We start from the raw sequence: 24,915 nt of genomic DNA, 5'->3' as shown, positions 1-24,915 counted from the left end.
CCAGATCAGAGAGGCAGATGGGATTTTTTAAAGTTTTAGTTGCTTCATTGCAGAAACACGTCTTGTGTGTTTCCTGGTAGGACCATACTCTGGGCGAGGCAGCCTCTGCCGCAGGGCTGCATGCCAAGGCTCCTGCTGTTTGTTGGAGCGCCTTGCCTGGGTCTGGTCCTACTTAGCCTCTGGGGCTGTGACAGGGACAGTCGAGTCAAGGGATGAGGGACTATATGATGGGGTTAGGGGGCAGTGTGAGTGCTTCGGAGGAAACTAAAGCAGGAAGCAGGGTGGTTTCCTCTCCCCTCCATTTTAGGTGGGGGGACCGGGGTGCTGGCATTTGAGCAGAGACCTGCTGGTTGGTACCCAGGGGAAGAGCATGATGGGTGAGGCGGCAGCTAGGGCAGAGGCCACGTGGGACGCACATGTGGCACGTGTGAGGGCCAGCAAAGGGGGCAGCATGACTTGAGCCTAGAAAGCAAGGATGGGAATAGTCGGGAAGATCAGAGAGGTGGTGGGGTTGGGAGACGGCGTTGACTCCCAGGGGGCCGGGGGAAGCAGCTCCCTCTAGTGGCTCTGGGAGGACCAGCAAGCAGCTGTGGCACCGCAGAGACTAGGTCGTGTTTCTCTGCATCGCCAACGCCTAGTGTGTTGTCTGCCCTTACCTGGAGCTGCTGGTGATGCTCAGTAAGTCATAAAGCGGCTTCTGACATGCAGAAAACTCCAGGGCTGGTGATGCTGACATCTGAGTAGATCACTGGACTTGATTAGCACTGGCCGCTAGGTTCTCCCACCAGATCCTCAGAATGGCTCTACAGAGGCAGATGTTAACACCTGCAATTTTTAAATAACAGGTTTATTGAGATAGAATTCACATACCATAAAATTCAGTGGTAATTAGCGTCCTCCCAGAGTTGTTCAATTTAAGAACATTTTTATCTCCCCAAAAAGAAACCCCATACCCGTCAGGACTCAGTCCCATTTCCCACTTCCTGGCCCCTGACAACCACTTTGTCTCTAGAGAATTATTCTGTCACTATAATTTGCATATCTGGATATTTCATATCAGGGGAATCATACAATATGTGGCTTCTGTGTCGGGCTTCTTTGACTTGGCAAAGTGTTATAAAGATTTGCCATGTTGCAGCAGGTATCAGAATGTGGTTCCTTTTTTAGGGCTAAATAATATTCCATTGCATGGATATACCACAGTGTGTTTATCCTTTGTTGACGGCATTTGGGTTGTTTCCACATCTTGGCTATTTTGAATAGTGCTGTTGTGAACATCCCTACATACGAGGTTTTGCGTGAACTTGTGTTTGCAGTTCTTTTTGCTCTATGCCTAGGAGGGGAGTGGCTGGCTCACATAGTAATTCTGTGCCTAACTTTTTGAGTAGCTGCCAGACTGTTTCCAAGGTGGCTGCACCATCTTACATCCCTCCTGGCAATGTTGGAAAATTCTTCCAGTTTCTCCACATCCTTGGCAGCACTTTTTAATGGTCTGTCTTTTTGATGATAGCTACCCTAGTGGGTGCGAATGGTATCTCATGGTTTGGATTTATATTTCCCTGATGGCGAATGGCGTTGAATATCTTTTCATGTGTTGGCCATTTGTACATCTTTTTTGGAGAAATGTCTATTGAGATCCTTTGCTCATTTTTAAATTGAGGATATTTGTCTTTTTATTGTTTGCTGAGTTTTAAGCGGTCTTCATCCATTCTAGATAGAGGTCCCTTATCAGATATATGATGTACAAAATCTCTTATGGATTGTCTTGGTTTTTTTGATAGTGTCTTTTAAAGTACATATGTTTTAAATTTTAAGTCCAATTTATCTCTTTTTTTCTTTGATTGCTTGTGCTTCGAGTGTCATATCTAAGAAACCATTCCCTAATCCAAGGGCATAAAGATTTACCTCCATGTTTTCTAGGAGTTTTATGACTTTAGTTCTTTTTTTTTTTTTTTTTTTTCTCTTTTTGCCTTTTTTCCAGGGCCACTTCCACGGCATATGGAGGTTCCCAGGCTAGGGGTCTAATCGGAGCTGTAGCTGCAATCCTACGCCAGAGCCACAGCAATGCAGGATCCAAGCCACGTCTGCAACCTACACCACAGCTCACAGCAACCCCTGATCCTTAACCCACTGAGCAAGGCCAGGGATTGAACCCGCAACCTCATGGTTCCTAGCTGGATTCGTTAACCACTGTGCCACGATGGGAACTCCTATAGCTTTAGTTCTTACTCCGAGGTCTTTGACCCATTTTGCAATAATTTCTGTGCATGGTTAGGGCCCAGCTTTATTCTCCTGCACGTGGATATCCGGTTGTCATTTTTAAAAATGACTGTTCTTTCCTCCATTAAATTGTGCTCGTCCCTGATGGCTGTCATTTGACTAAAGTGAGGTTTATTCCTGGCCTCTCATTTCTGTTCCCTTGGCCTCTATGCCTGCTTTCTGCCAGAATCACACGTTTTGATTCCCTAGCTTTGCAGGAAGTTTTGAGATCAGGAAGCGTGAGTTTCCCAATTTTGTCCTTTGTTTTCAAGATTGTTTTGGCTTTTTCAAAAATTTTTTTTTTTTTTCTTTTACGGTTGCACCCATGGCATGTGGAAGTTCCTGGGTCGAGTCGGAGCTGTAGCTGAGGTCTGCACCACAGCCACAGCAACACCGGATCCGAGCTGCATCTGTGACCTACACCACAGCTTGCAGTAATGCCGGATCCTTAACCCACTAAGCAAGGCCAGGGGTCGAACCCGCATCCTCACGGACACTATGTTGGGTTCTTAACCCGGTGTGCCATAGCGAGACCTCCTTTTTGGGGTCTCCTGACTTTCCACGTGCATTGTAGGATTTGCATGTCAGTTTCTGCAGAGAAGCCATCTGGATTCATTTTTCTAAGTGGCATTTATTATTATTTTTTCTCATTCTCAAAGTAATACATACTGCTGACAATGTGGAAGACAGAAAAATCAAACAGAAGGCCATGGTAATTTTTAAAATTTGTGTCCCTCCAGGCTTTTTCTCTTGTGCATTCGACTTTTCCTACACAAAGTTTGGAACCATTCCAGAATCGGTAAATGTCTAGGAGCACATTTGTACTCATACCTTGGGAGAAACTTCTGGAACTGGAATTCCTGGGATTCCTGGGTCACATAGCACACACAGGGATAGGAATTGATGTGTCTTCTATTTTTTTTTTTTTTTTAAATTTTTGACTGCCCCGTGGCATATAGAGTTCCCAGGCCAGGGATCAGATCCCAGACGAAGCTGCAGCAACACCGAATCCTTGAACCTGCCGTGCCGGGTGGGGGATTGAACCTGTGTCCTGGCACTTCAGAGATGCTGCTAATCCCGTTGTGCGCAGTGGGAACGCCTCATGTGTCTTCTTTATCATGACGACTCTGAGGAACCAGAGAGGTTAAGTGACTGGCTCAAGGTCACACAGCAAGAACTCTGGTGAGCCGGGTCTCAAGTGCAAGCTCCAGATGTAGGTCAGCAGCACGTTGTTTTTGTTTGGTGTCCGGTTATTTGTACATGAAGCTCATGCTTAGACTTTGTGATAGTCGAATGCTGTTTGTATTTTCTGTTGCTGTGTAAATTAATTACCAACCCTGCTGCCTAAAGCAACATCTGCGTATTAGCTCACAGTCTGATTCGACCCCTCGCTTCTCGTACTGCTGACCGTCCCCTGCCACCCGTCCTGGGCCTCCCCTTCTTTCCCTGGTACCTACACCCCCAGGGTGGCATCTTCTCCCTGCGGCTTTACCAGCCGCGACTGCATCCAGGGAGCCGCCCCGTTCACCTCCTCCCCCGTCTTCCTCTCCATCCTCCGTCCGGCCCCACCTGCACATTCCCAGGGTCGGCGCCAAACCGTGCTTCTCCTCCTGACCCTTAGCCTTCGGGAGTCTCCACGCCCAGCCCCACTCCCGCTAGTGTCCACGGCCACTCGTCTCCCCCGCTGCTCCCTCCCCTCCGGGCCCAGTGAGAGTCCAGGGCTGGCTCTGCCTCCTGCCCCCTCTTTGGGCCTGGAAGCCCCGCTCCTGACCTCCCAGGCCATCCCAGGAGGCTACACCGCTCACCCCCTGCCTTCTTCCTGCCTCCGCTCAGATGCCACCTCCTCCAGGAAGCCCTCCGACCCCCTGACCCCCTGTGGCGCCTCCACCCCCCCATCCCCACACGCTGCCTAAGTTTTTTCAACAGCCTTTATTTTTTAGAACAGGTTTCAATTTACAGAAAAATAGCGGCGAGAAACTAGAGCTCCCGCGCTCCCACCCCGGATTTCCTGTCGTTAATCTCTTAGATCAACTGGGTACCTTTGTGATGCTAATGAGCCAGTTTTGCACATTTTTATTCACTGAAGTCCACCGTTTATCCAGATTTCCTCCGTTTTTACCAAATACACTTTTGCCAACCCGGGACCCCACGTGACCCGAGCCGTCCGGTCCCCTTGGCTCCTTGCGGCTGTGACGGGTCTCAGACTGTCCTTGTTTTCCGTGTGACCTTTGGTGGTTTCGAGAAGGCAGGCAGGCGGTTTGCAGGATGTCCTGCTCTGACGTTTTGTCTGATGCTTTTCTCAGGACCAGGGCGTCCTGGGTTGGGGGCGGGGAGGTGCCTTTTCCGTCCCATCATATCAGGCCGTGCCGGCGACGTGACTGGTCCCTGTGATGCATCCTTGGTCACCCGCTGAGGCGTGCTCGTCAGGCCCCTCCACTGTATCCTGACTTATTTTTCTCCACGGCATCCATCACCACCTGACGGCGGGTGTGCTTGTCTTGTGATGTCTGATGGGAGGGTAAAGTCCCCCAGGACAGAGGCCTCACTCATCTTATTTATCCCCAGAGCCTGGCACATAGTAGGTGCTCAGTAAGTGAATCGATGAACTCAGTGCCTGCGTTTAGGGTTCCAGCCGGGCAGGGAGTGCTGGGTGCTGGAGACAAGAGCCACAAACAGGAGGTTAAAGCCTCTGCCCTCACAAAGCTTGGAGTCCAGCAGGGGAGACGGTTACAAACAAAGAGCTGTACCCCTGGCACATGTGAACAGGCTCCGGGAGAGGCCCTTGGGTGCAGGGAGAGCATGATGGGGGATGCGGCTGGGGAGGGACGGGTGCTCAGAGATACAGAGCGTGAAGGTTTCACAGGATGCACAGGAGCAGGTCTGGCAGTGGGGGTGTGGGGGGGTGTTGCAGGACAAGCTCGTGCAAAGGCCCTGAGGCAGAGGGGAGCTTGGGGTATTTGAAGATCACCAGTGGAAAGGCGCCATGCTCAGCGAGGCTGTGGCAATGGCCCAGGGAGGTGGTGGACAAGGCTCTGGGAGAGGAGTTGGTGACAAGAGGGCAGAAGTGGGGCCAGGGGCTGAAAGCTGGAGAATGGCTTCCTCTTTCCTTCTCATTGAAGGAGCAGGTTGGGGGGGTGAGGGGACGAGGTCAGTGAGATGCTCGTGGAACACTGTGCAGGAGTGGGGGGTGCGTAGGGCTTTCTGGACAGAGCCAGTGGACGTCGTGCGAGGGCGTGAGCTGACCTTGGAGAAGAGTGGAGACCACGGCCGGGGCGATGCCCTTTAAAGTCCTGGAGGAGAAGGAGGTGCCAAGGAGGACCCCGGCCCCAGGAAGCTGGGAGGGTGCTCAGAGAGGAAGGTGGGAACTGGATGATGGGAGAAGGCGCTAGAAGGTGGGAGGGAAGGCAGCTGGGCGAGGTCCAGCTCCCAGCCTCCCAGGCTGTGCTCGCCCCACCCCCCACCCTGGAGGAGGGCTGCAGCCTAGAGCCAGCGGACCCTTGGGGGTGACCTTGACCGTACAGACTGCCGCTGGAGTGACCTTGACCACAAAGACTCCTTCCTCCAGTCCTCCATCCACTTTCCTTCCACATCTGTTCTTCTTGGGATGGTGTGTCTGACAATATTTTTGAGTTAGTGGGAAAATAGAATACACTTCACAGACGTGTGCTGTGTGGCCCATTTTTGCCGGTTGCATCCATGTCACTGAGGGGCAGAGGACACCGGAGGGGCAGTCAGTGCCTGTTGGGACCGGTTGGATGTTTTGTGAGTCTCGCTCCCACAGGGAAACCGTGGACCACGCAGACTGCTGATCGGGTCTGTTCAGACATCAGTTTCATTTTGCAGGGAAGTGCCGTGTGCAGCAGTGGCCAAATGGAATTCTGGTCAGTGGGACGCCTATTTCTCCATAGACACTTTCACAATTGAGGCTCTCTTCTACTTTTTTTTTTTTTTTTTGTCTTTTTGCCTTTTCTAGGGCCACTCCCACGGCATATGGAGGTTCCCAGGCTAGGGGTCCAATCAGAGCTGTAGCTGCCGGCCTACACCACAGCCACAGCCACGCAGGATCCAAGCTGCATCTGCAGCCTACACCACAGCTCACAGCAATGCCGGATCCTTAACCCACTGAGCAAGGCCAGGGATCGAACCCACAACCTCATGGTTCCTAGTCGGATTTGTTAACCACTGCGCCACAAAGGGAACTCCGAGGCTTCTTCTTTTATGATACATATTCCTCAGGGAACTGAATGGAAAACTTGAGAAAAGGCGGATCTAGAGAAATGAACACAGGAGTCTGCATAAAACTCGTACGCCCACGTTCACCGCAGCCCCAGAGCGCACCCACATGTCCCTTGGCTGGTGAGCGGGGCCCCTAGAGCGTGTCTGTAGATAATGGACTAAGATTCCGCCTTAAGAGGGCGCGCAGCCCCACACGTGCCAAGCTTGAGTAGCCTTGGAAACGTCATGATCCGTGAAAGAAGCCAGCACGCGAAAGAGCACGTGTGAGGGGCTTCCATGCCTAGGAAGGATCCAGAATGGACACGTCCGTGGGGAAAATGGTTTTGGGGTTGGAAGGAGCTGGGGGAGGGGACAGGGACTCTGCCGTGGCTCCGGGGCTCCCGCGGGGGAGGGATGAAAGTTCTGCAGGGATTATGGTGTTGGCAGCCCGGCTTTGGGAGGGAACTGAAACCATGCAACTGCAGGCTTTGAAGGGGTGTGTTGTGTGGACTGTGACTTCTGTCTCAGTCACGCCGTGAAAAAATAGAGCGTGTGGGGAACAGCCACCGGCATTGCCTCCTCGCCCCTGCTTTAGGCTCAGGGCAATCGGGAATGGTTTGGTGGACATTTATGGCTCATCTGTACCATCTGGGGCCATGGGGGACCATGTTGCTGACGTTTCCCCGTCGAATGCCCCTCCGCCGTGCCCTGCAGAGCAGATCACCTACTTTGGCGGAGTTTCCGCAGCTGCCCAGGTCTCCGCTGGGGGGTGGCCGGTCCATCCACAGTGACACCCCCCCCATTCTCCTGTGAATCCCCCTGGAGTCCCGGCAGCCGGGGGGTGGGGAGCAGCTTGCCTTTCCCCTTGGGCTTGCCCGGCCCCTGCCCTGGGCGTCCCCGTGACCAGCGGCTCTCAGTTCCCGCCCTGCCCCGTCGCTGGCTGGTCCCCGGGGCCCCGCTCAGCGAGGCCACCGCTCCTGTCCGCCCGCAGGTTCTCATCGACTGGATCAACGACGTCCTGGTGGAGGAGAGGATCATTGTGAAGCAGCTGGAGGAGGACCTGTACGACGGCCAGGTGCTGCAGAAGCTCCTGGGTGAGTCTCCCGGGAGGGGCGGCCCCCGCACCCTGCACGGGGCCATGGCGAGGGGATCCATGGCTCCCAGGTGGCAGCCCCTGAGCTCCAGGCTTCGCGGGGCTCCAGGTCACCTGCTCTCTCATTGCCACTCATGGGTGTCCCCCCAAAGGTCCCCGCCTCGCGGCTGCGTGGATCACACACAGCTTCCAAAACTGTCTGTGGCCTCTGTGCTGCTGGGTGCAGGCGCCAAGGGGAGCATGGAGAGGGGGCACGAGTGGGCACCGTCTCCTCTCTGCACACCCCCCCTGCTGGCCTTGTGCCTGTCCAGATGTGAGCACCTCCAGGCCCACGCTGGCTCATCCAGCGTCAGGGATGCCTGAGGGCATGGCCCCCGGCTGTGCCCTCGAGGGGTACGACTTGGGGTGGGGGAGAAGGGAGGGGGGAGATGGACTGCGGTCTCTCTTTTTATTTATTTATTTATTTAAAATTAATTAATGTATGTATTTGGTCTTTTTAAGGCCTCACCTGGGACATATAGAAGTTCCCAGGCTAGGGGGCGCATTGGAGCTGTAGCTACCAGCCTACGCCACAGCCTTAGCAACGCAGGATCCGAGCCTCGTCTGCAACCTACACCGCAGCTCACAGCAACACTGGATCCTTAACCCACTGAGCGAGGGCAGGGATCGAACCCGCATCCTCACGGGTACTAGTCGGATTCTTAACCTACTGAGCCACAACAGGAACTCCTGTGGCTGCTCTATTTATGTCTGTCCACTGGGGTCAAAGCTTCTCATTAAAATAAGGCAAGTAAAGCCCCTTAGCCGGGGCTGGGCCCACGGCCTGGAGCCTGGAAGGGGCGGTTAACAACACAACACAAAGACGCGAGGGTTAGAGCTGGGCTGGGGGCTGTGTGCCTCTGAGTACTGAGTACTGAGCACTGAGTACTGAGCACACAGTAACTGCGTGTTGACCGACTCAGTGAAGGAGGCCCTGAGGTTTCCTTACCTGCCAGGACGTGGGCTCCTGTTACAGGAGTGGAAAGGGACCAGACGGGCCAGCGTTTGTCTGGATCTGCTGGGCGGCAGCACCATGCAGGGCTCCAGCAGGGACGAGCCGTTGGCGGAGGTCTCAGCCCCGGCGAAGCCCTGATGCATTTTCAGGGTCCCCTGATCCCTGTGAGGGTGGCCTGGAGGACTCAGCGTCCTCGCCTTGCCCTGTAGGGTAACTCACCCCCTAAAGGTCCAGGGGAGGCCCCGCCCCAGCATCCGTGGGGCCACAGACCTGTTTCCCCCCTCTTTCTGCAAACATGCCTCCCCCTCCATGGTCCCGCGGACAAGCGCTGTGCTGGTGCGGGGGTCTCCCCAGCAGACCACCTCAAGGGTCACTCCTTCCAGGTGGGGTCGGCACTGGGGTGGGACCATGTTTTGCTTCACAGGGACATGCTGGGGGGCGGAGGGGGGGCGGCGGCGCCGAGACAGGCTCCTGGGCTTTGGGGAGGAATGGGTACTGAGGGGAAGCAGACTGGGTCGGAGGGGCAGGTGGTGGCCTGCAATGAGAGTCGTGGCCTTGGCCCTGCCTTCTCGGACCCGGGTCCCTCCAGGCAGGTGGCACGCTCAGCGCAAGAGCTCTTCCAAGCGGCCTGATCTTCGAGGGAAGCCATGGGGAGGGGAAACTGTCCCGGAAGGGGCCTGGGGATGTGGAGACGGACGGCTCACGTTGTTTTGTCCTTACTCAGTCAGTCCTCAAAAAGCCCATCCAGAGGGACCATAATTTGTGTTTTCGTTTTGGTCATTTCTTCGTTTGTTGAATGACTGACTGTTCTTTGACCTACCGTGTGGCAGGTGTGGCTGTGGGCCCTGGAGGTGCCATGGTGACCTTGCCCCATCACTGACACCCCTTTTGGCAGAGGGAAGAAAGAGGACCCCCGTGCGGTGGTGCAGCCTTTAAGAGAGTGACGGGCGCTAGGGAGAAAATCAGAGGGGTGGAGGGGTGGGGTGGCGGGGGGCCGGGCCCTCAGGGGCAGCGCCCCGGGAAGCTGACGTCCCAGCAGACACCTGCACAGTTGCAGGGAAAGAAGGTTCCGGGCCGGAACTCCTAAGGGAGGAAGAGTCTGCAGTGCTTAAAGAAAAGAGAAAGAAGGCGGGGTGGACAGACGGGGCCAGATCAGGTCCAGCCCTGGCAGACCCCGGCTTTTATTCCAAGTGACGGGAAGCCACTGGAGGTTTGGCGCAGGGCTGTGGCAAGATCTGGGTTAGAGTTTTATTTTTTTTATTTTTATTTTTTTTGTCTTTTGTCTTTTGTTGTTGTTGTTGTTGTTGTTGCTATTTCTTGGGCTGCTCCTGCGGCATATGGAGGTTCCCAGACTAGGGGTCGAATCGGAGCTGGAGCCACCGGCCTATGCCAGGGCCACAGCAACACGGGATCCGAGCCACGTCTGCAACCTACACCACAGCTCACGGCAACGCCGGATCGTTAACCCACTGAGCAAGGGCAGGGACCGAACCCGCAACCTCATGGTTCCTAGTTGGATTCGTTAACCACTGCGCCACGACGGGAACTCCCTGGGTTAGAGTTTTAAAAGGTCACTTGGGCTTCCGGGAACGGAAGGGACAGGGAGGAGGGTCAGGAGGCGGAGCCGAGAGGTCGGTCAGGATGCGGTCACAGCCATCCGGTGTCAGGTGAGGCGCCTTGCAAAGGATGGGAGTGTGGTCTCAGGTACCTTGGAGGTTAAAGCGGCCAGGTTTGTGGGCTGAACACTGGGTGAGTGAGGAAGCCCTTGGGAATAGCGGGGGGTGGGGAGCGAGGAGGTGGGGTTGGGTCTTCCGGGACCGAGATGCCCCTCGTGCCGGAGGCAGCGGTGGGGTAGTGGTTCGATGTTCAATGCCGGACCCGATGGCCTCACCTGGAGGGGTGTTCCGTACTTTTGGCTGAAAGCTGTTGGCCGAGAATCAAATCTCTCTTTGGCTAAGCTGAGAACCCCCATCTTCAAATGAGCTTCTTTGGTACAAGAATAAATCCAAAATGAAGCTATCATGATTGTTTAGTCATGGGGTTCCTCTTGTGGCTCAGTGGGGTAAGAACCCAACCGGTATCCCCGAGAATGTGGGTTCGATCCCTGGCCTTTCGCAGTAGGTTAAGGACCTGGCGTTGCTGCAAGCTACAGTGTAAGTAGCAGATGCGGCTCGGATCCAGTGTTGTGGCTGTGGCGTAGGCTGGCAGCTGTAGCTCCGATCCTACCCCCAGCCTGGGAACTTCCATATTCTGCACCTGCGGTCCTAAAACAAGGACAAATAGAAGAAAAAAAAGATTGTTTCGTCATTGTCACAATTTTATAATTAAAAATGTTGGTTGGGGATTCCCATTGTGGCACATCAGAAACGAATCCAACCAGTATCCATGGAGGATGCGGGTTTGATCCCTGGCCTCGGTCGGCGGGTCGGGGATCCAGTGTTGCCATGAGCTGTGGTGTAGGTCAAAGACGCGGCTTGGATCCTGTGGTGCTGTGACTGTGGTGGAGGCCAGCAGCTGTAGCTCCGATTAGACCCCTAGCCTGGGAACCTCCATATGCCACAGGTGCGGCCCTAAAAAGCAAAAAAAAAAAAAGTTGGTTGGAGCTTTGTTGTTTCACATTGTGTCCTTGGTACAGCCATTCTCAGCAGTGTCAGGGGCTAGATTGCTCTGGAGCTCAGCAAATCAGACATTTGTGATATTAGACGCAGACTTTCAACTGAGAAGAATAGAGGAGGACATGACTCTTAGCTGACACTGTCCCCAAGAAACCTCGGGATGGTGAAGGGGCCCTGGGTTATCAGCTTTCCCTCCTCTCTAGGTAAAGCCCTGGCTTCCCTGTGGCTCTTAGACGTGAAGGGTTGGCCGTTGGTGACAATGCTTGCTTACTGAAATCGTCCTTTGAACAGCTGCTTTGCTCACTTGAGCAGAGGAGAAACGTCTTGATATTTTTAGACGCAAACATAAAAGTGTTTTGCTCACTTACACTTTTTTTTTTCTGATTCTTTATGCACGCATCTGTGGCTTCGCCCACCCAGTCAATTGAAAAAATGACGTCCCTAAGCCTTAGCTCTAGCGGCGAGGCTGTGGAAGTCTGGCCACAGGACCCGCTCTGGGTATGTATCTGCACTCAGCCTTAGGTGCCCAGAAGGGATGCCAGCTCCCTCCCTGGAGGAGAGCGACAGGGGCATCGTAGAGCAGGTATCCTGTGAGAAAACCTTGCCCGCTCACGGCACGTCCTTTTGGTCCCCTCTTCAGTTGGCCCCCTGCAAATGGGGCACTTGCTGTGAAGCTGCTGGCGTCCGTGAGACCTGCTATTTCCGTTTTGTTATCCGTGTAATATAACAGGAGGCTGACCTTGGCTCAGGCAGCCTTTTATTATAACTGCAGCTCCATCCTGTTTGAAGATCTTGCATAAGTACTACTCGAGAAGGCAACGCTGAAATCTCTTGTGTGTCAAGTGGTCGGACATACCACTTTGTTTGAAGGAGAGGACAGTGGCAGAGAATGTCCAGATATTAAAAGAACATCACAAGGTCTTGCTTGGCCGCGTTAAGGGGGCGGTAGTGACCCACGTGATCACGTGATCCTGGGGTCCTGATGGAGGCATTTGGCTCTTTACTCTCCGAAGGTAGAAGCTAAAACCAAGTAGAAGATCTGGGCTGACGGCCAAGGCCAAGGCTGACTTCTTTGCCTCTGTTGAGAGAAGAGGTTTGGGAACTGGGTCCCGAGGGATGGTGAGTGGTCAGAGGAGGAGCCCGCGCGGGAGCCCCAAGGGTCCTGGAGGGAGGAGGAACCAGGAGAAGGATGGAGGAGGTGGAGGCAGGAGGGAGGGGGTTGGGGACGGAGACCAGACCTCTGGATTTGCAAGTCCGAGCCACCGAGAGACCTCCAGATGTGCCTTTCTGCTTAAGGGCAGATTTGGGGAACAGCTCTCTGACCCTCTGCCACTGGCAGGTTTTAGGGATGTAACTTTATACATGAGTGCTGTCCTGGGGGGACCCTCTGTGGGCAGTGATGAGGCCACCCTGGGGCCGTGGGGGGCCCCCAGCCTGGCTGTCATCCTGCTTCTGACTCACGGCTCCCCTTCTCCTGGCCAGAGGCAGGCCCTTCCTCGTGTGATAAGTGTTCCCGGCCCCACGTCCCCCCGCCTCACCCGAGAGTCCGCCCCTCCTGCCTCTGTCTCTCGCCACACCAGGAGAATCAGCGACCTGGCCATGCAAAGCCCTGGGCCGCTCGGGAGGGCGATGCTGGTGACACGGGGGCCAAGGACCTCTTCTCCCCCCACTCCGGGAGGGTCACCCGAGAGCCAGCCCCCTTGGTGTCTGTTATTGCCTGATGAGTTCTGTGCCCCCCAGCATTCATAAGACCTCAGGATGTATTTGGAGACAGGGTCTTTAAAGTTGCAATGTGCTCACTGGGGGGGACCCTCAACCCATCAGACTGCTGTCCTTTTAGGAGGCGATTAGATGTGCATGTGCCATCTAACAGGTGGCACAGATGAAACTATTCACAGAACAGAAACAGGCTCACAGACGTGGAGACAAACTTGTGGTGGCCGAGGGGGAGGGGGAGGGAGCGGGATGGACCGGGAGTCTGGGGTTAGTAGATGCAAACGACCATATTTAGAATGGGTGAGCAAGGAGGGCCTGTCGGTACCGCACAGGGAACTCTATCCAATCACGTGTGGTGGAACACGATGGAAGATAATATGAGAAAAAGAAGGTATATATCTATGTATGACTGGGTCACTTTGCTGTACAGCAGACACTGACAGAACGTTGTAAATCAACTATACATTAATAACAAATTTTAAAAAGTAAAAAAAAAAAAAAAAAAAAAGAAGAGGAGGCGATTAGGATCCAGATACACAGAGGAGGCGGCCCGTGGGAAGAAGTCTGCCAGCTGAGGAGCGAGGCCCCAGGGAGACCTGCTCGGCTCTCGCCTTGAGCCCGGGCTTCTAACCCCCGGGACTGAGAGCAGGTGACTGCACCCTCTGAGTCCCCCAGTCTGCGCTCTGGTGGCGGGAGCCGTCGCAGGATAATATGGTCCCCCCCACCCACCCCCCGCCAGGCGTCACAGCCACGTTCCGTCTGCAGGTTTGGCTGCTGGAAGGGGACAGCAGAGATGAGCCTGGCTCCCCATCTCTCTCCACAGCCCTCATTCCTTCCCCAGGGACCCCCTGCTCCATCCTGCCTCTGGCTGCCGAGCCCCGGGGGGGCCTGCGGCGGATTTTCAGGGAGTTTATGTGGACCAACAGCTGTGCGTTGTTCAGCTAAGACCTGTTAGATGCAGATGGAAGGAAATCAAAACGTACCAACGGGAATCACTTCCGTCCCTGCAGGATGCATTTGGTTGAGCTGCTTTGTTTTGCCTCCAGCATCCCCTGCCCCCCAAGCTGAGGCCCTGCAGGTGTGATTGACACCGACCCCCCCCCCCCCCACCCTCATGAGAGCCCTCTCTGGTCTGTGCTGCCTCTGGCCCGGGGACAGTGCCTGGTCCACAGTGGGCGCTCCGTAATTATTTTGCGAGCAAACGAGCAAATGAATGAAGGGAGGAAGGAGAGTCTTGGCAGGCATCGCTGTGCAATGACAGGACCCCGAAGGGAATAGCACAGCTGCTTGTCGGTGTTCTGACCGCAGGAGGGAGGGAGGCCGGGCACGGGGAGACAGTGTTGACATGGCAGGGGCCTCCGGCGAAAACGCCTTCAGCAGACCTTGACCATGAACCACTTGCAACATGGAAGCCCCGTTTGTGCCCGACCTGGGCACCACTGCCTTTCCGGGTGCCGCCCCTCAGGCTCTGTGCCCTGCACACTCTCCCCTTCTGATCTCACGCGGTCCGCAATGTCGGTTCTCTGGTTTTTCGCAGAGATTGACTGGAAGACCTCTTGAGTCTTAAAATCAGTGAGTAGGCAGAGTTCCCTTCGTGGCTCTGCAGTTAAGGAACCTGACTAGGATCCACGGGGATGCAGATTGGATCCCTGGCCTTGCTCAGTGGGTTGGGGATCCGGCCTTGCTGCGAGCGGTGGTGTGGGCCAGCTGCTGTAGCTCCGATTCAACCAACCCCTAGCCTGGGAACCTCCATAAAAAACCAAAAATCAGTGAATAGGAGAGAAGTCTGGGGCCCCTTCCTCACCTGCCCCTTTGCAGGTGTGATGTGAGACCCCTCCTGCTCCACCGGGAGGGGAGTGAAGCATGTGGGCTGCAGCTGCAGCTTTGTCTCAGGGATTGGATCTTGAGCAGACGTGACAGTTCTCGTCCCGCCCCTCCCGATGCTTCCTCCTCACTCTGGGTGAGAAAAGAGTTGCAGGCTTCTGAGCATCAAACCATCGTGGCGCCCAAGCGGAGGCCAAGTGGGAGCGTCCGTGTGCAGGGAGCCACAGGGCAGCAAGGGGCCCTTTTTATCTTCTCAGCAAGTCCTTTTCCCTCTGGGACCCCGCCAGCCCAGCCTCCTCACCTCTGTTCCCGGCTCCGCGGGTCACCTGCTTGCCTTCCAGCCACACCTTCAGTCATCTCGTCCATTCTGTGCCTAGAACATTCTCACATGAGGTGCCTGCAGTGCTAGCCTTGAACTCTCCGCCCCCCTTCATCTTGGAGTGATAGTGATTTTCTGAGCAACGGGGGACTTGACAGTCCAGAGTTCCGTGGCACAACATCCTGACCGTCCCCCCTGTTGGTGATGACCTGGTGGGGGTGGGGGTGGGGAGGCCTCACTGCAGCTGGTCCGCCACCCTGGTGGCCCCGAGTCCCTCCAGCTTTTCCTGACGCTCTGCTTTTGCCCTTGTCCTTCTCGTTGCAGAAAAACTGGCAGACTGCAAGCTGAATGTGGCCGAGGTGACCCAGTCCGAAATAGGGCAAAAGCAGAAGCTGCAGGCGGTGCTGGAGGCGGTGCAGGACCTGCTTCGGCCCCACGGCCGGGCGCTCCAGTGGACCGTGGACTGTGAGCATCCAGGGGGCGGGGGCAGGGCTGCGGGGAGGGGAGCCCAGCCTCTGAGCTTTTCCACCTGCCATTCACCTTCACGTCTGTCCTTGCATTTTAAAACTTGGTCACACTCCTGCTCTGAGAGAGGCAGCCAGGGAGTTCCCGCTGTGGCTCAGCAATAATGAACCTGACTAGTAGGCATGAGGACGTGGGTTCAATCCCTGATCGTGCTTGGTAGGTTAAGGATCTGGTGTTGCCATGTAGGTCACAGACATGGCTCAGATCTGGCATTGCTGTGGCTATGGTGTAAGCTGGCAGCTACAGCTCTGATTTGACCCCTAGCCTGGGAACCTCCACATGCCATGAGTGCGGCCCTAAAAAGACAAAAAAAAAAGAGAGAGAGAGAGAGAAGCAGGCAGGAGAGGAAGCAGGAGTCCCCACTCCAGGGTGTGTCGATAAGGGGCTGAGTCACTCCAGCAGTGCTCAGATTTCCCTGAGCTTCAGAGTAGAGAGGGGTCCTTTCTGGATGCATGGATCAAGAGAGACTTCCAGAGGAAGAATGGGGTTGGGGTTGTGAGACAGAAGCGGCTGGGTGGGTTCTTACCACCCTGGGTACCAGTGATGAGCTGTGTTGCCGCTAAGTCACAGAAGCAGGTCTTCTGGAGGGTTCAGGCCGGTCCCCGGAGTGTGTCTCGGAGCGCCGGCCTTGGGAACGCCTGGCATCACAGCGCTTCCAGCCAAGACGTGAACCTGGAAAAGTGAAGCACTAACCAAGAGAGGCTGGAGGGGGCTTGGTCCTGCTGTCCCTCCTCCAGCCTCACCCCCCTGCAGGGCAGACAGGGTCCGGCTTAGCGGCTCTCCTGGCCCCTGTGCTTGGGTAAGACGAAGGCTGCAGTCAGATGAGCCCCTGGCTTCTTGGCACGGAGTCCTGGGGCAGTCCCCAGCCCACCTTATGGGCTGCAGGGCTGAGGCTGGGGAGTCCAGTGCTTTGGGGATGACACCTTGGTCCACGTCCTGAAGAAGAGCCCGTGCACCTGGGGCTGGTGGCCGGGGCCGAGGCCAGCAGGAGGGACGTCCAGCTTCCCCAGGCACCCCTTGCCCTTGGTCGCCTTCCGTGCAGAGACACTCGATTGCAGAGCGGGAGGGGTTTTAAGCCCCCGAGATAAGAATGCGCCTCATTGGGGGGTGAGCAGCCAGGTGGCCTGTTTTCCCAGATCTTTGCCCGTCTCTTGTGCCAACTGCATGTTCCTGCTCATTCTCCCTCCTTCTCACCACCCAGTCCACTCTTTTCGTAAACAGCGGTTCCCGCTTTTGAAAGCGGTTGCACACATCCCCCAAGGCCGACGGGAAAGAAAAAATTAGGAGCTAGAACCAAATTCACCAAGGATGCTGGTCGGCTCTCTCCATTTTGTTTATTTAGGGCCGCACTTAACGGAAGTTCCCAGGCTAGGGGTCAAATTGGAGCTGCAGCTGCCGGCCGGCACCACAGCGCAAGGCAACGAGGGATCCGAGCTGAGTCTGCAACCTTCGCTGCAACTCAACGGCACCACCGGATCCTTAAGCTGCTAAGCAAGGCCAGGGATCAAACCTGCATCCTCATGGATACCAGTTGGGCTCTTTACTGCTGAGCCACGATGGGACTGCCCTGTGGCCTGTGGGTTTGTCCATGGGTCTCCCCTGGGAGGTCGCATTTGCACTCAGCATCTTCGCTGCCTTCTGGATGTCGGCTTGGGGTACATGTCTAATGATCTAAAGCTCCCACTCTTCCCTCCCCGACCAGCGATTCACGGGAAGAACCTGGTGGCCATTCTCCACCTCCTCGTGGCCCTGGCCACGCACTTCCGGGCCCCGATCCACCTTCCAGAACACGTCTCCGTGCAAGTGGTGGTGGTGCGGGTAAGTACCGCCAGCCTGGCGGTCGGCTGGCCCGAGACGCTTCCCTCCTGCTCGCTTCTTTCTTCTCTAAGAGGCTGCCTTCTGTTTTCTCCCTCTTGATAAAACGCATGCCTCGCCCTGGCTTCCAGGTAAATGATGGGGTAGGAACAATGGCACCAGTTTGAAGAGAGGCAGGTTCAAAGGCATGAGTGCCTGGAGGTTTAATTTTCCACACTTTTGAAAAGAGCATTCATTTCCCTGCAAAGCCAAGTAGCTGGAATGCAGGCCTCTTGAATGAGCTTATTACTCGCTGGAAGAGGGTACAGACCGCGGTCTGAAATGGATAGTCCGGTAGCCCCCGTCGCAGCCTCGCCCCCTCGCTCCCAGTTACATCCATCATCCCCCGTCGTCGTCTTTTTTTTTTAGGGTCGTTTCTCCTCCTTCACTTGGAAAAATGTGACTTAGGAGCCAGGGTCCTTCTGATGGATGTTCGGGTCACTTTGCCTGGCCCTTTGCCCTGCGTTTTGGGGGACAGACCCTGCCTCGGCTTTGTGTGTGCGTCTCGCCCACCAAACATGTATTAAGCACCTACTGTGTTCCCAGCCCTCTGCCCCGGCTCTCGGGGACACTGGGTCCTGAAGGAACAGCTGCTTCTGCCAGAGCCTTGAGGTCAGGCTTGGCACCTGGACGTCTTTCGTGTTCCTGTTCCTGGAGCTGTCCAGCGCCAGGCTCTCCTCTGAGTTTTAACGTATCAGTCCCGTGGTCTCTGCGGTCTGCTCTGGCGAATGCTGTGTTTCCTGAGGCCGTCCGACCCCTCGTCACCCCAGGAGCCTGGCTCTGTGCCGATGGGCGGGACGCCCCTTTCTCTGGCATCGGGTGAGGGTCACCAGCCGCTTGGCCCTGTTCGCTTCCTTGGGGTCCAAGGTGGTGACGGGGACAGGGGACAGCTCCTGCCACTCGTCTTGGGTGCGCACTCCGGGTGGTCACCAGGAAAGGCTTCCCGAGGCCGCATGAGAACGTGGTTTCCAAACCATGAATGTCAGATCGGGGCCCATGGATGCTGAGCAGCTCCGTAATCGAGATATTTCCTTTCAGGCCTGCACTCTGGTCCAAGAAGATCTTTTGGGTTTGCAGACCGTTTTGCTGGCCTGAGCGAGCACTTGCTGGCACTCCCTCCTTGACCGGGGTTACCCGAGGACTCTGGGCCACGTCCAGGCCGGGAAGACGGGGGGTCTGGGGAACGGGCCAGCCTCGGCCTTAGCGCTGTGGCTGGCCTGTCCCTCCACGGCTGGTCAGCCACTCTGAGTCGGGAGGTGCAGGAGTTTGAAGTTTGCAGAGGGAAGGACGGAGCAAAGGGCCGCGTTTCCTTGGGAGGGCCCTCGATTCCTCTGAGCTGCCAAGCTTTCCCCGTAAAATTGATATTCTGTACAGACTTTTACAATATTCTCCCCCCTCAGTCGCATACCCAGCCCTGGGCCCTGAATCTAGCGGGGGTCTGATGGGCATTCAGTATGTATGCGAATAAAATGACTCTGGGCCACCCTCGTGGGCGCTTCTGAGAATCAGCCCCGCCGAGGCCCTGGGAAAGCGGACGGGCGCCTGACAATGGTTACTCTTCATGCACAAGAACCAGAACCAGCGGTGAAAACCCCTTGGAGGCCGAGCTCAGGAGAGGCTGGGAGGTTGGATCTGGAGAGGGGGCAGCCCTGACTAGTGAGTGAGCTCCCCGTCACTCAAGGGGTTCATGTAGAGGCTCGAGGTGGGGGCTGGGTTAGCAGCCACCAAGCTCCATCCTGAGGTCCGGGACCTGCAGGCTTTCTCTGCACAGTCACCACCTCCCCTCCCCCACCAGGGTTGCCGCTGCTCACCTGCCGCAGGTGTGTTAGTGTCGAGGCGCTGCTGAAACAAAATCCCGACAGTCATCATCCTCTCACACAAGGGAAGCTAGAGGCTGAATCCAGGAGTCGACAGGGTCCCTCCGAAGTCTTCCGTCCCTCTGGCAGCTTCTGTCGGCTGCTGGCACCCTGGGCTTGTGGACACACCCCTCCAGTGCTGCCTCCACCATCGCGTGGCTTCTTCCCTGTGTCCACGTTCCTGCCTCTCTTTCCTCTTCTTATGAGGACACCAGTCATTGGATTTAGCATCAACCCTAATCTGTCATGGCCTCATCTTAGCTGATGACATCTGCCAAGACCCTATTTCCAAAGGAGGTCCTACTCTCAGGTTCGGACTGGAGGTGACTTCTGTGAAGACCCAGTTCAACCCAGGGCTCCTGTGTATTTCTCTGCTTCTTCCTGTATGTGTGTTTCCTGTGCATTTCATGTGCACCCTCCTGTTACTGTGTGTGGTTCCTCCAGGGCTTCCCCTCCTGTTGTAAGCGTTTGCTGTGCATTTCATGTACGTTTCACGTGTATTTCATCCAGCTCCTCTGTACTGGGCCTCTGCCTTCATGCTTCTGGCCTCTCCCAGCTTCTGAAGTGAAGGATTCCTTTGGGAGCTGGGGTGTTTCTCCTGAGACCCTTACAGCTGCCAACTCTCAGAGCAATGCGGAGAGCAGGTGCTATGGTGGGGGGGACAGGTTCCAGCCACCAAAGGGTCCCCTCTGTGGTCACCTGCAGTCCACCCCCAGGTGGGTGTTGAGCCCCACCTTTGCTCTCTGTTGTTCCTCGGAGACTCTCCCAGGCTGGGGACTGTGGGTTACCTGAAGCTGGGGGGGTCCTCTCTGCCTGCGGGGTGTTGATTTGTTCATTCTGGGGTTTTCAGAAGCGGGAAGGCATGCTGCACTCCAGCCACGTGACGGAGGAGCTGACCACGACCACAGAGTAAGTGAACCTGCTGCCCCGCCCTCAGGCCCTGCTGTTTTCCATTCCACGGCCCTTGCCCCTGAGATGGGATTTTTCTCAAAAACGTCCACTCTGGCTTTCTGTTCTCCACGTGCTTTCTTCAAAGTCTGTTTTGGTTTGGTTTGGTTTGGTCGAGGAAGGGCAAAAGAGCAGTTCGTTTGGGGGTTTTTTCGTTTTTTATTTTTTTGTCTTTTTAGGGCCAAACCTACGGCATATCAAAGTTTCCAGGCTGGGGGTTGAACCAGAGCTGCAGATGCTAGCCTACACCACAGCCACAGCCACGCGGGATCCAAGCCAGGTCTGCGACCTGCACCACAGCTCACGGCAACGCCGGATCCTTAACCCACTGAGCAAGGCCAGGGATCAAAGCTGCATCCTCAGGTTTGATCAAACCTTCTTAACCCGCTGCGCCACAGCAGGAGCTCCTGGTTTGGTGTGTACATGAGGAATTCCAGATCTTTTCTTTCTTGCCAAGTAGAAAAATAAATACGTATGTTATCGGAATTTGATCTTTAACTTGTGCGAAGTCGTTTCTGGAATGAGGCAGGGAATAATAATTAAGAATATAATCGGGAGTTCCCGTCGTGGCGCAGTGGTTAACGAATCCGACTAGGAACCATGAGGTTGCAGGTTCGGTCCCTGCCCTTGCTCCGTGGGTTAACGATCCAGCGTTGCCGTGAGCTGTGGTGTAGGTTGCAGACGCGGCTCGGATCCCGCGTTGCTGTGGCTCTGGCGTAGGCCAGTGGCTACAGCTCCGATTCAACCCCTAGCCTGGGAACCTCCATATGCCGTGGGAGCGGCCCAAGAAATAGCAACAACAACAACAACAACAACAACAACAAAAAGAATATAATCGGGAGTTCCCGTCGTGGCGCAGTGGTTAACGAATCCAACTAGGAACCATGAGGTTGCAGGTTCGGTCCCTGCCCTTGCTCAGTGGGTTAACGATCCGGCGTTGCCGTGAGCTGTGGTGTAGGTTGCAGACGCGGCTCGGATCCCGCGTTGCTGTGGCTCTGGCATAGGCCGGAGACTACAGCTCCGATTCGACCCCTAGCCTGGGAATCTCCATATGCCGCGGGAGCGGCCCAAGAAATAGCAACAACAACAACAACAACAACAAAAAAAAGAATATAATCGATCACATTCAAAATCTCTTCTAAGAGAAGGAGGAGGAGAATTTTAAACGGTGAATTTTCATCGAGTGGGAATGCCAAAGACTTCAAAGTTTTTGATGTTAGATCTAAGTTATTCGTTCCAAAGACTTTGGACTGTCCTTCCTTATGCTGGAAGGTGAGTTTGAAGAATATCGAGAGGGGGCGGGGGTGGGGGTGGGGGAAGGTGTTCAGAAGGGTCAGAGGGTCCCTTTGTCCAGTTCATGTATTGGTCCACCTTCGCTCCGTCAGAGGGAGGCCGCTGTACGTGTCAACGAGAACCTTCTTCGGAGAGACAGGACCGAGCCGTTCCTCACCTCTTAGACGAGGCCGGGGGGCAATTTTTAAGAAGGCTCGAAGGCTTCAAACCTATTGAAAATAGCCAATCAGATGGCGTATTTGGCACGTGGTTTTCAGGAGGCCTTAAGACTCCTTGTTGAGCATCTTTAAAATTCACTGCATTGGTGCCTCTCGCCTAAACCTGTTCCAGATGAAACAGAACATTAAAAATTGATCGTCTCAGCTCACCCACCTGCTCCCTTCAGAGAGTGATTAATTACTGTGTCATGAATTCATGTATGGTCTTTGAAAAATCGAGCTGACACAGGAAACCACTCCTGGCGTGGGAGCTGTCAGGTACATCGGAGAGACGCTGGCATGTGGCCTGACGTGTGTGCACATCTGTTCCAAGCCCCCTGCGGGGGGCGGTGGGGGGGGGTGCGGGATGGGGGCCTGGTGCCGAGCCTGGCACGGTGGGCCTCAGGCAGCTGGCTCTGCCTGTTCAAGAGCAGGAGGAGGGCAGTTTGGTTGCGGGGGCGGGGGCGATCGGGAGTGGGGTGGCGTCTTAGTTATTCATCCTTGTGTAAGGAACTAGCCCCCAAGCCAAGGGGCTTAAAACAAGTCATTTTATTTGCTGACAGTGCTGTGGATCAGTGGTCTGGTGGTTGGTGCTGCCCCGTGGGGGCCTCTGTCTCTTCCTGTGTCTCTTGTCGTCACAGAGCAGGGCTTTCTCCCTGGGGGGGGGGGGGCTTAGGGGTCCCCAAAGAGTGAGAGGGCTGCTGCAGGCCCCTGGACCCCCATGCGCTGTGTCCTCCCGTCCTGCGGGTCAGAGCAAGTCGCCAGTCACCCTGGGTGGGAGAGGGGGAGGCAGACCACTGGGTTGGCCAGGTCGGTGATGGGGGGATACAGTGATGGGGAGAGGGTGGGACGGTCTTTCCTAGTCTCGCAGTGTGTGAGGAAGACCCGAGAGGGCAGCAGGGGGCAGAGGGGGCTGTCACCATAGCTGGCTGCTGGGAGAACGGCTTCCACGACTCATGGCAGGAACCAGCACCTGGGGGGCCTGCTGTGCTCGGGCACCATGCCGGGCTCCTGGAGGCTCAGAGGTGTTTCAGACTCGGCTCTTCGCCTGAGGGCTGGTGGTTTAGCTGGTCGTGTCCACAGAAATGTGAAATCCAGCCCAGTGACCTTGTGGGAGGTGCTGCGAGGCCCTCAGGGAACTTTAGGAGGGGGGCGAGCCCCCCAGAGGCAGGTGGAGGGAGGTTTCTGGCAGAGGCTGCCCAGCCTCCTGCCTGTCTCCTAGATTCCGGGTGTGCTCCGTCCTGTCTCTTCCCCTCCACGTGGCCCCAGTGGATCTGCTAGAGCATCAGATGTCTTAGCACCACCCTGCCTGCTTTCTGGCTGCATCTGCTTCAGTCCCCCTGGGAGCCCACCCTCCTGCAGCTCTGAAGATCCACCTGCAGTTTCTCAAGGTGGTCTCTCCGCTCCCGTAGAGGCCCAAAGTTCTTCCCATTCCTTCGGTGCTGAGGTCACCTCCTCCAGGAAGCCCTCCTGGTTTGCCAAGCAGGAGTGGCCGGCTTCCTTTACGTTCCCATAGCATCTCCTCTACGTCACATTTCTGGAGCTCGAGGCTGTGTTGAAACGTGGGCTTCCACGTCTCTCTCACTGTCAGGTGTCGCGTGGGCGGGGCCATAGGGTGTTTATTTCTGTGTCTTCATGGCCTGAGCATCCTAGGTGCTCGAGAGACTCTTTGCTAAGTAAGACGGAGGCCAAGGACTGGGGTCTAGAGGGACTGGGGGACGAAGTCAAGGGGAAGCTAGTGCATAGAAGGGACCAGTGCGGTCGTGCACTTAGGTCCTCAGGGAGGACCCAGCCCGCCCTTGGTTTCAGCTCTCACCTTGAAATCAGGGCCCAGCCTCTGGGTCTCCAGGATCCTTTAGTTCCATGATTTCCCGGAAGAGCATCGTGCTTACTCACCGAAATGGGGACCCTGGGGAGCCTGCACCCTTGTAGTTAATTTTATTTATTTAATGAATGAATTTTTGGCCATGTCCTCAGCCGGCAGAAGTTCCCCGGGCCAGGGGTCAAACCCGCGCCACAGCAGAGATAACACCAGGTCCTTTACCTGTTGAGCCACCAGGGAACTCCTGCATCCTTGTATTGTGACGTTTAAATGGAACAGGTACCTGAGGACTCGTTTTCTGCTGAAACGTTCTCTGTGTTAACCACTCTTAGGATTCAGTGTCCCCCTAAGTGGCATTGATAGGGTGGCTTAAGTCACAATGGCGGCCGGCTGCTGGTCTTAACAAGACATGTAGAATCCACCCGCATACCTCTTGATTGTAAACAGAGGAGGAGAAAATGTCTCAAAATGTGACTTTACATTTTTGTAAGTAACGCTTTGACCAGGCAGTGTGGGGCTCCGACATGCCGGTCGCCTCCGCCACCTGCTGCTTGTAAAACTGGGTTCTGAGCCCCCGTCTGATGGTTGTCTCTGTTCTTGTTTGCAGGATGATGATGGGCCGGTTTGGTAAGTAACGGGTGGGAGTGGGGGTGGGGAGTCTGAGGTCACCGGCACAGTGGGACAGTCCCAGGAGCCCCCAGGGTTCACACAGTCACTCAGGGGCGGCAGGGCCCTGGGTGGGTTTCGCTGCTCCCAGCAGTTTTGGAATCTTCGAGAAAGAGTGTGGTCCTGCGGTGGGGGCAGCCTGCATGGTGGGCGGGGGTTTGCGTCTCAGAGCCAGAGCCTGGGGGGTTAAGAAGGTTGAGGTTGGAGGTTGGAACCGAGGACCGGGGAGTGTGTGGGATGTGGCACGTGGTCTCACACGCAGGCCCTGGAGCAGGGGGGGGGACCCGGATAAAAGGGAAGGTAGCCATGTCCGCGGAACATGGAGCATGGGCAGGTGGCCGGGATGTACTTTCATTATCGTTTTCCACCTTAAAATCTTTGGCTTGGGGTCCCCACGGGGCGCAATGGGATCGGCAGCACCTTGGGAGTGCTGGCCCAGCACAGTGGATTAAGGATCCTGCGTTGCCACAGCTGTGGCTTAGGCAGAGCCTGTGGCTCAGGTCTGATCCCTGGCCGGGGGACCCCATGGGCCATGGGGTGGCCAAAAAAAAAAAAGGAAAGAAAAGAAAAAAAATCTCAGCCTAACAGACCTCGTTAGGGTCAGGCAGCCTTGGCTGTGGTCCCGGCTGGGCCACCTCTGGCCTGCTCCCTCACCTCTCTCCCCCATCTGTGAGTTGGGACCATGGGCTTGTTTGAAGGATTCCTTCGTGAGATAATAA

General features: G+C 55.7%; 1 protein-coding gene across 8 annotated transcripts in view; it reads left to right on the top strand.

The window, feature by feature from the left end:
• The window catches only part of PARVB (parvin beta), a 109,216-nt gene that overhangs the window by 64,061 nt on the left and 20,240 nt on the right, over window positions 1–24,915 (top strand). For 4 of the 8 annotated variants that reach the window (XR_014845378.1, XR_014845379.1, XM_085024993.1 and 1 more), the window contains exons 4-8: window positions 7,466–7,568; window positions 15,360–15,500; window positions 17,263–17,378; window positions 20,121–20,179; window positions 24,138–24,157. Coding sequence is in view for 2 of the 8 variants with exons in the window: in XM_085024993.1 (XP_084881119.1) it covers window positions 7,466–7,568; window positions 15,360–15,500; window positions 17,263–17,378; window positions 20,121–20,179; window positions 24,138–24,157 (439 nt within the window). In the remaining 6 variants the exon portion in view is untranslated. Of the gene's footprint in view, window positions 1–7,465; window positions 9,883–10,998; window positions 13,401–15,359; window positions 15,501–17,262; window positions 17,379–20,120; window positions 20,411–21,254; window positions 24,158–24,915 lie in introns of those variants that run through there. The other 4 variants (XR_014845383.1, XR_014845382.1, XR_014845381.1 and 1 more) reach the window with 4 other exon arrangements.

Source organism: Sus scrofa, chromosome 5 (genome assembly GCF_054392235.1).
Source record: "Sus scrofa isolate SSC_HxYL_T2T_F1_AM1 chromosome 5, Sscrofa_HxYL_maternal_Yorkshire_Landrace_v2.0, whole genome shotgun sequence".
In the NCBI taxonomy this organism is placed as follows: domain Eukaryota; kingdom Metazoa; phylum Chordata; class Mammalia; order Artiodactyla; family Suidae; genus Sus; species Sus scrofa.
Note: the sequence above shows the minus strand (reverse complement) of the source record. Positions and strands in the feature narration are given on the sequence as shown.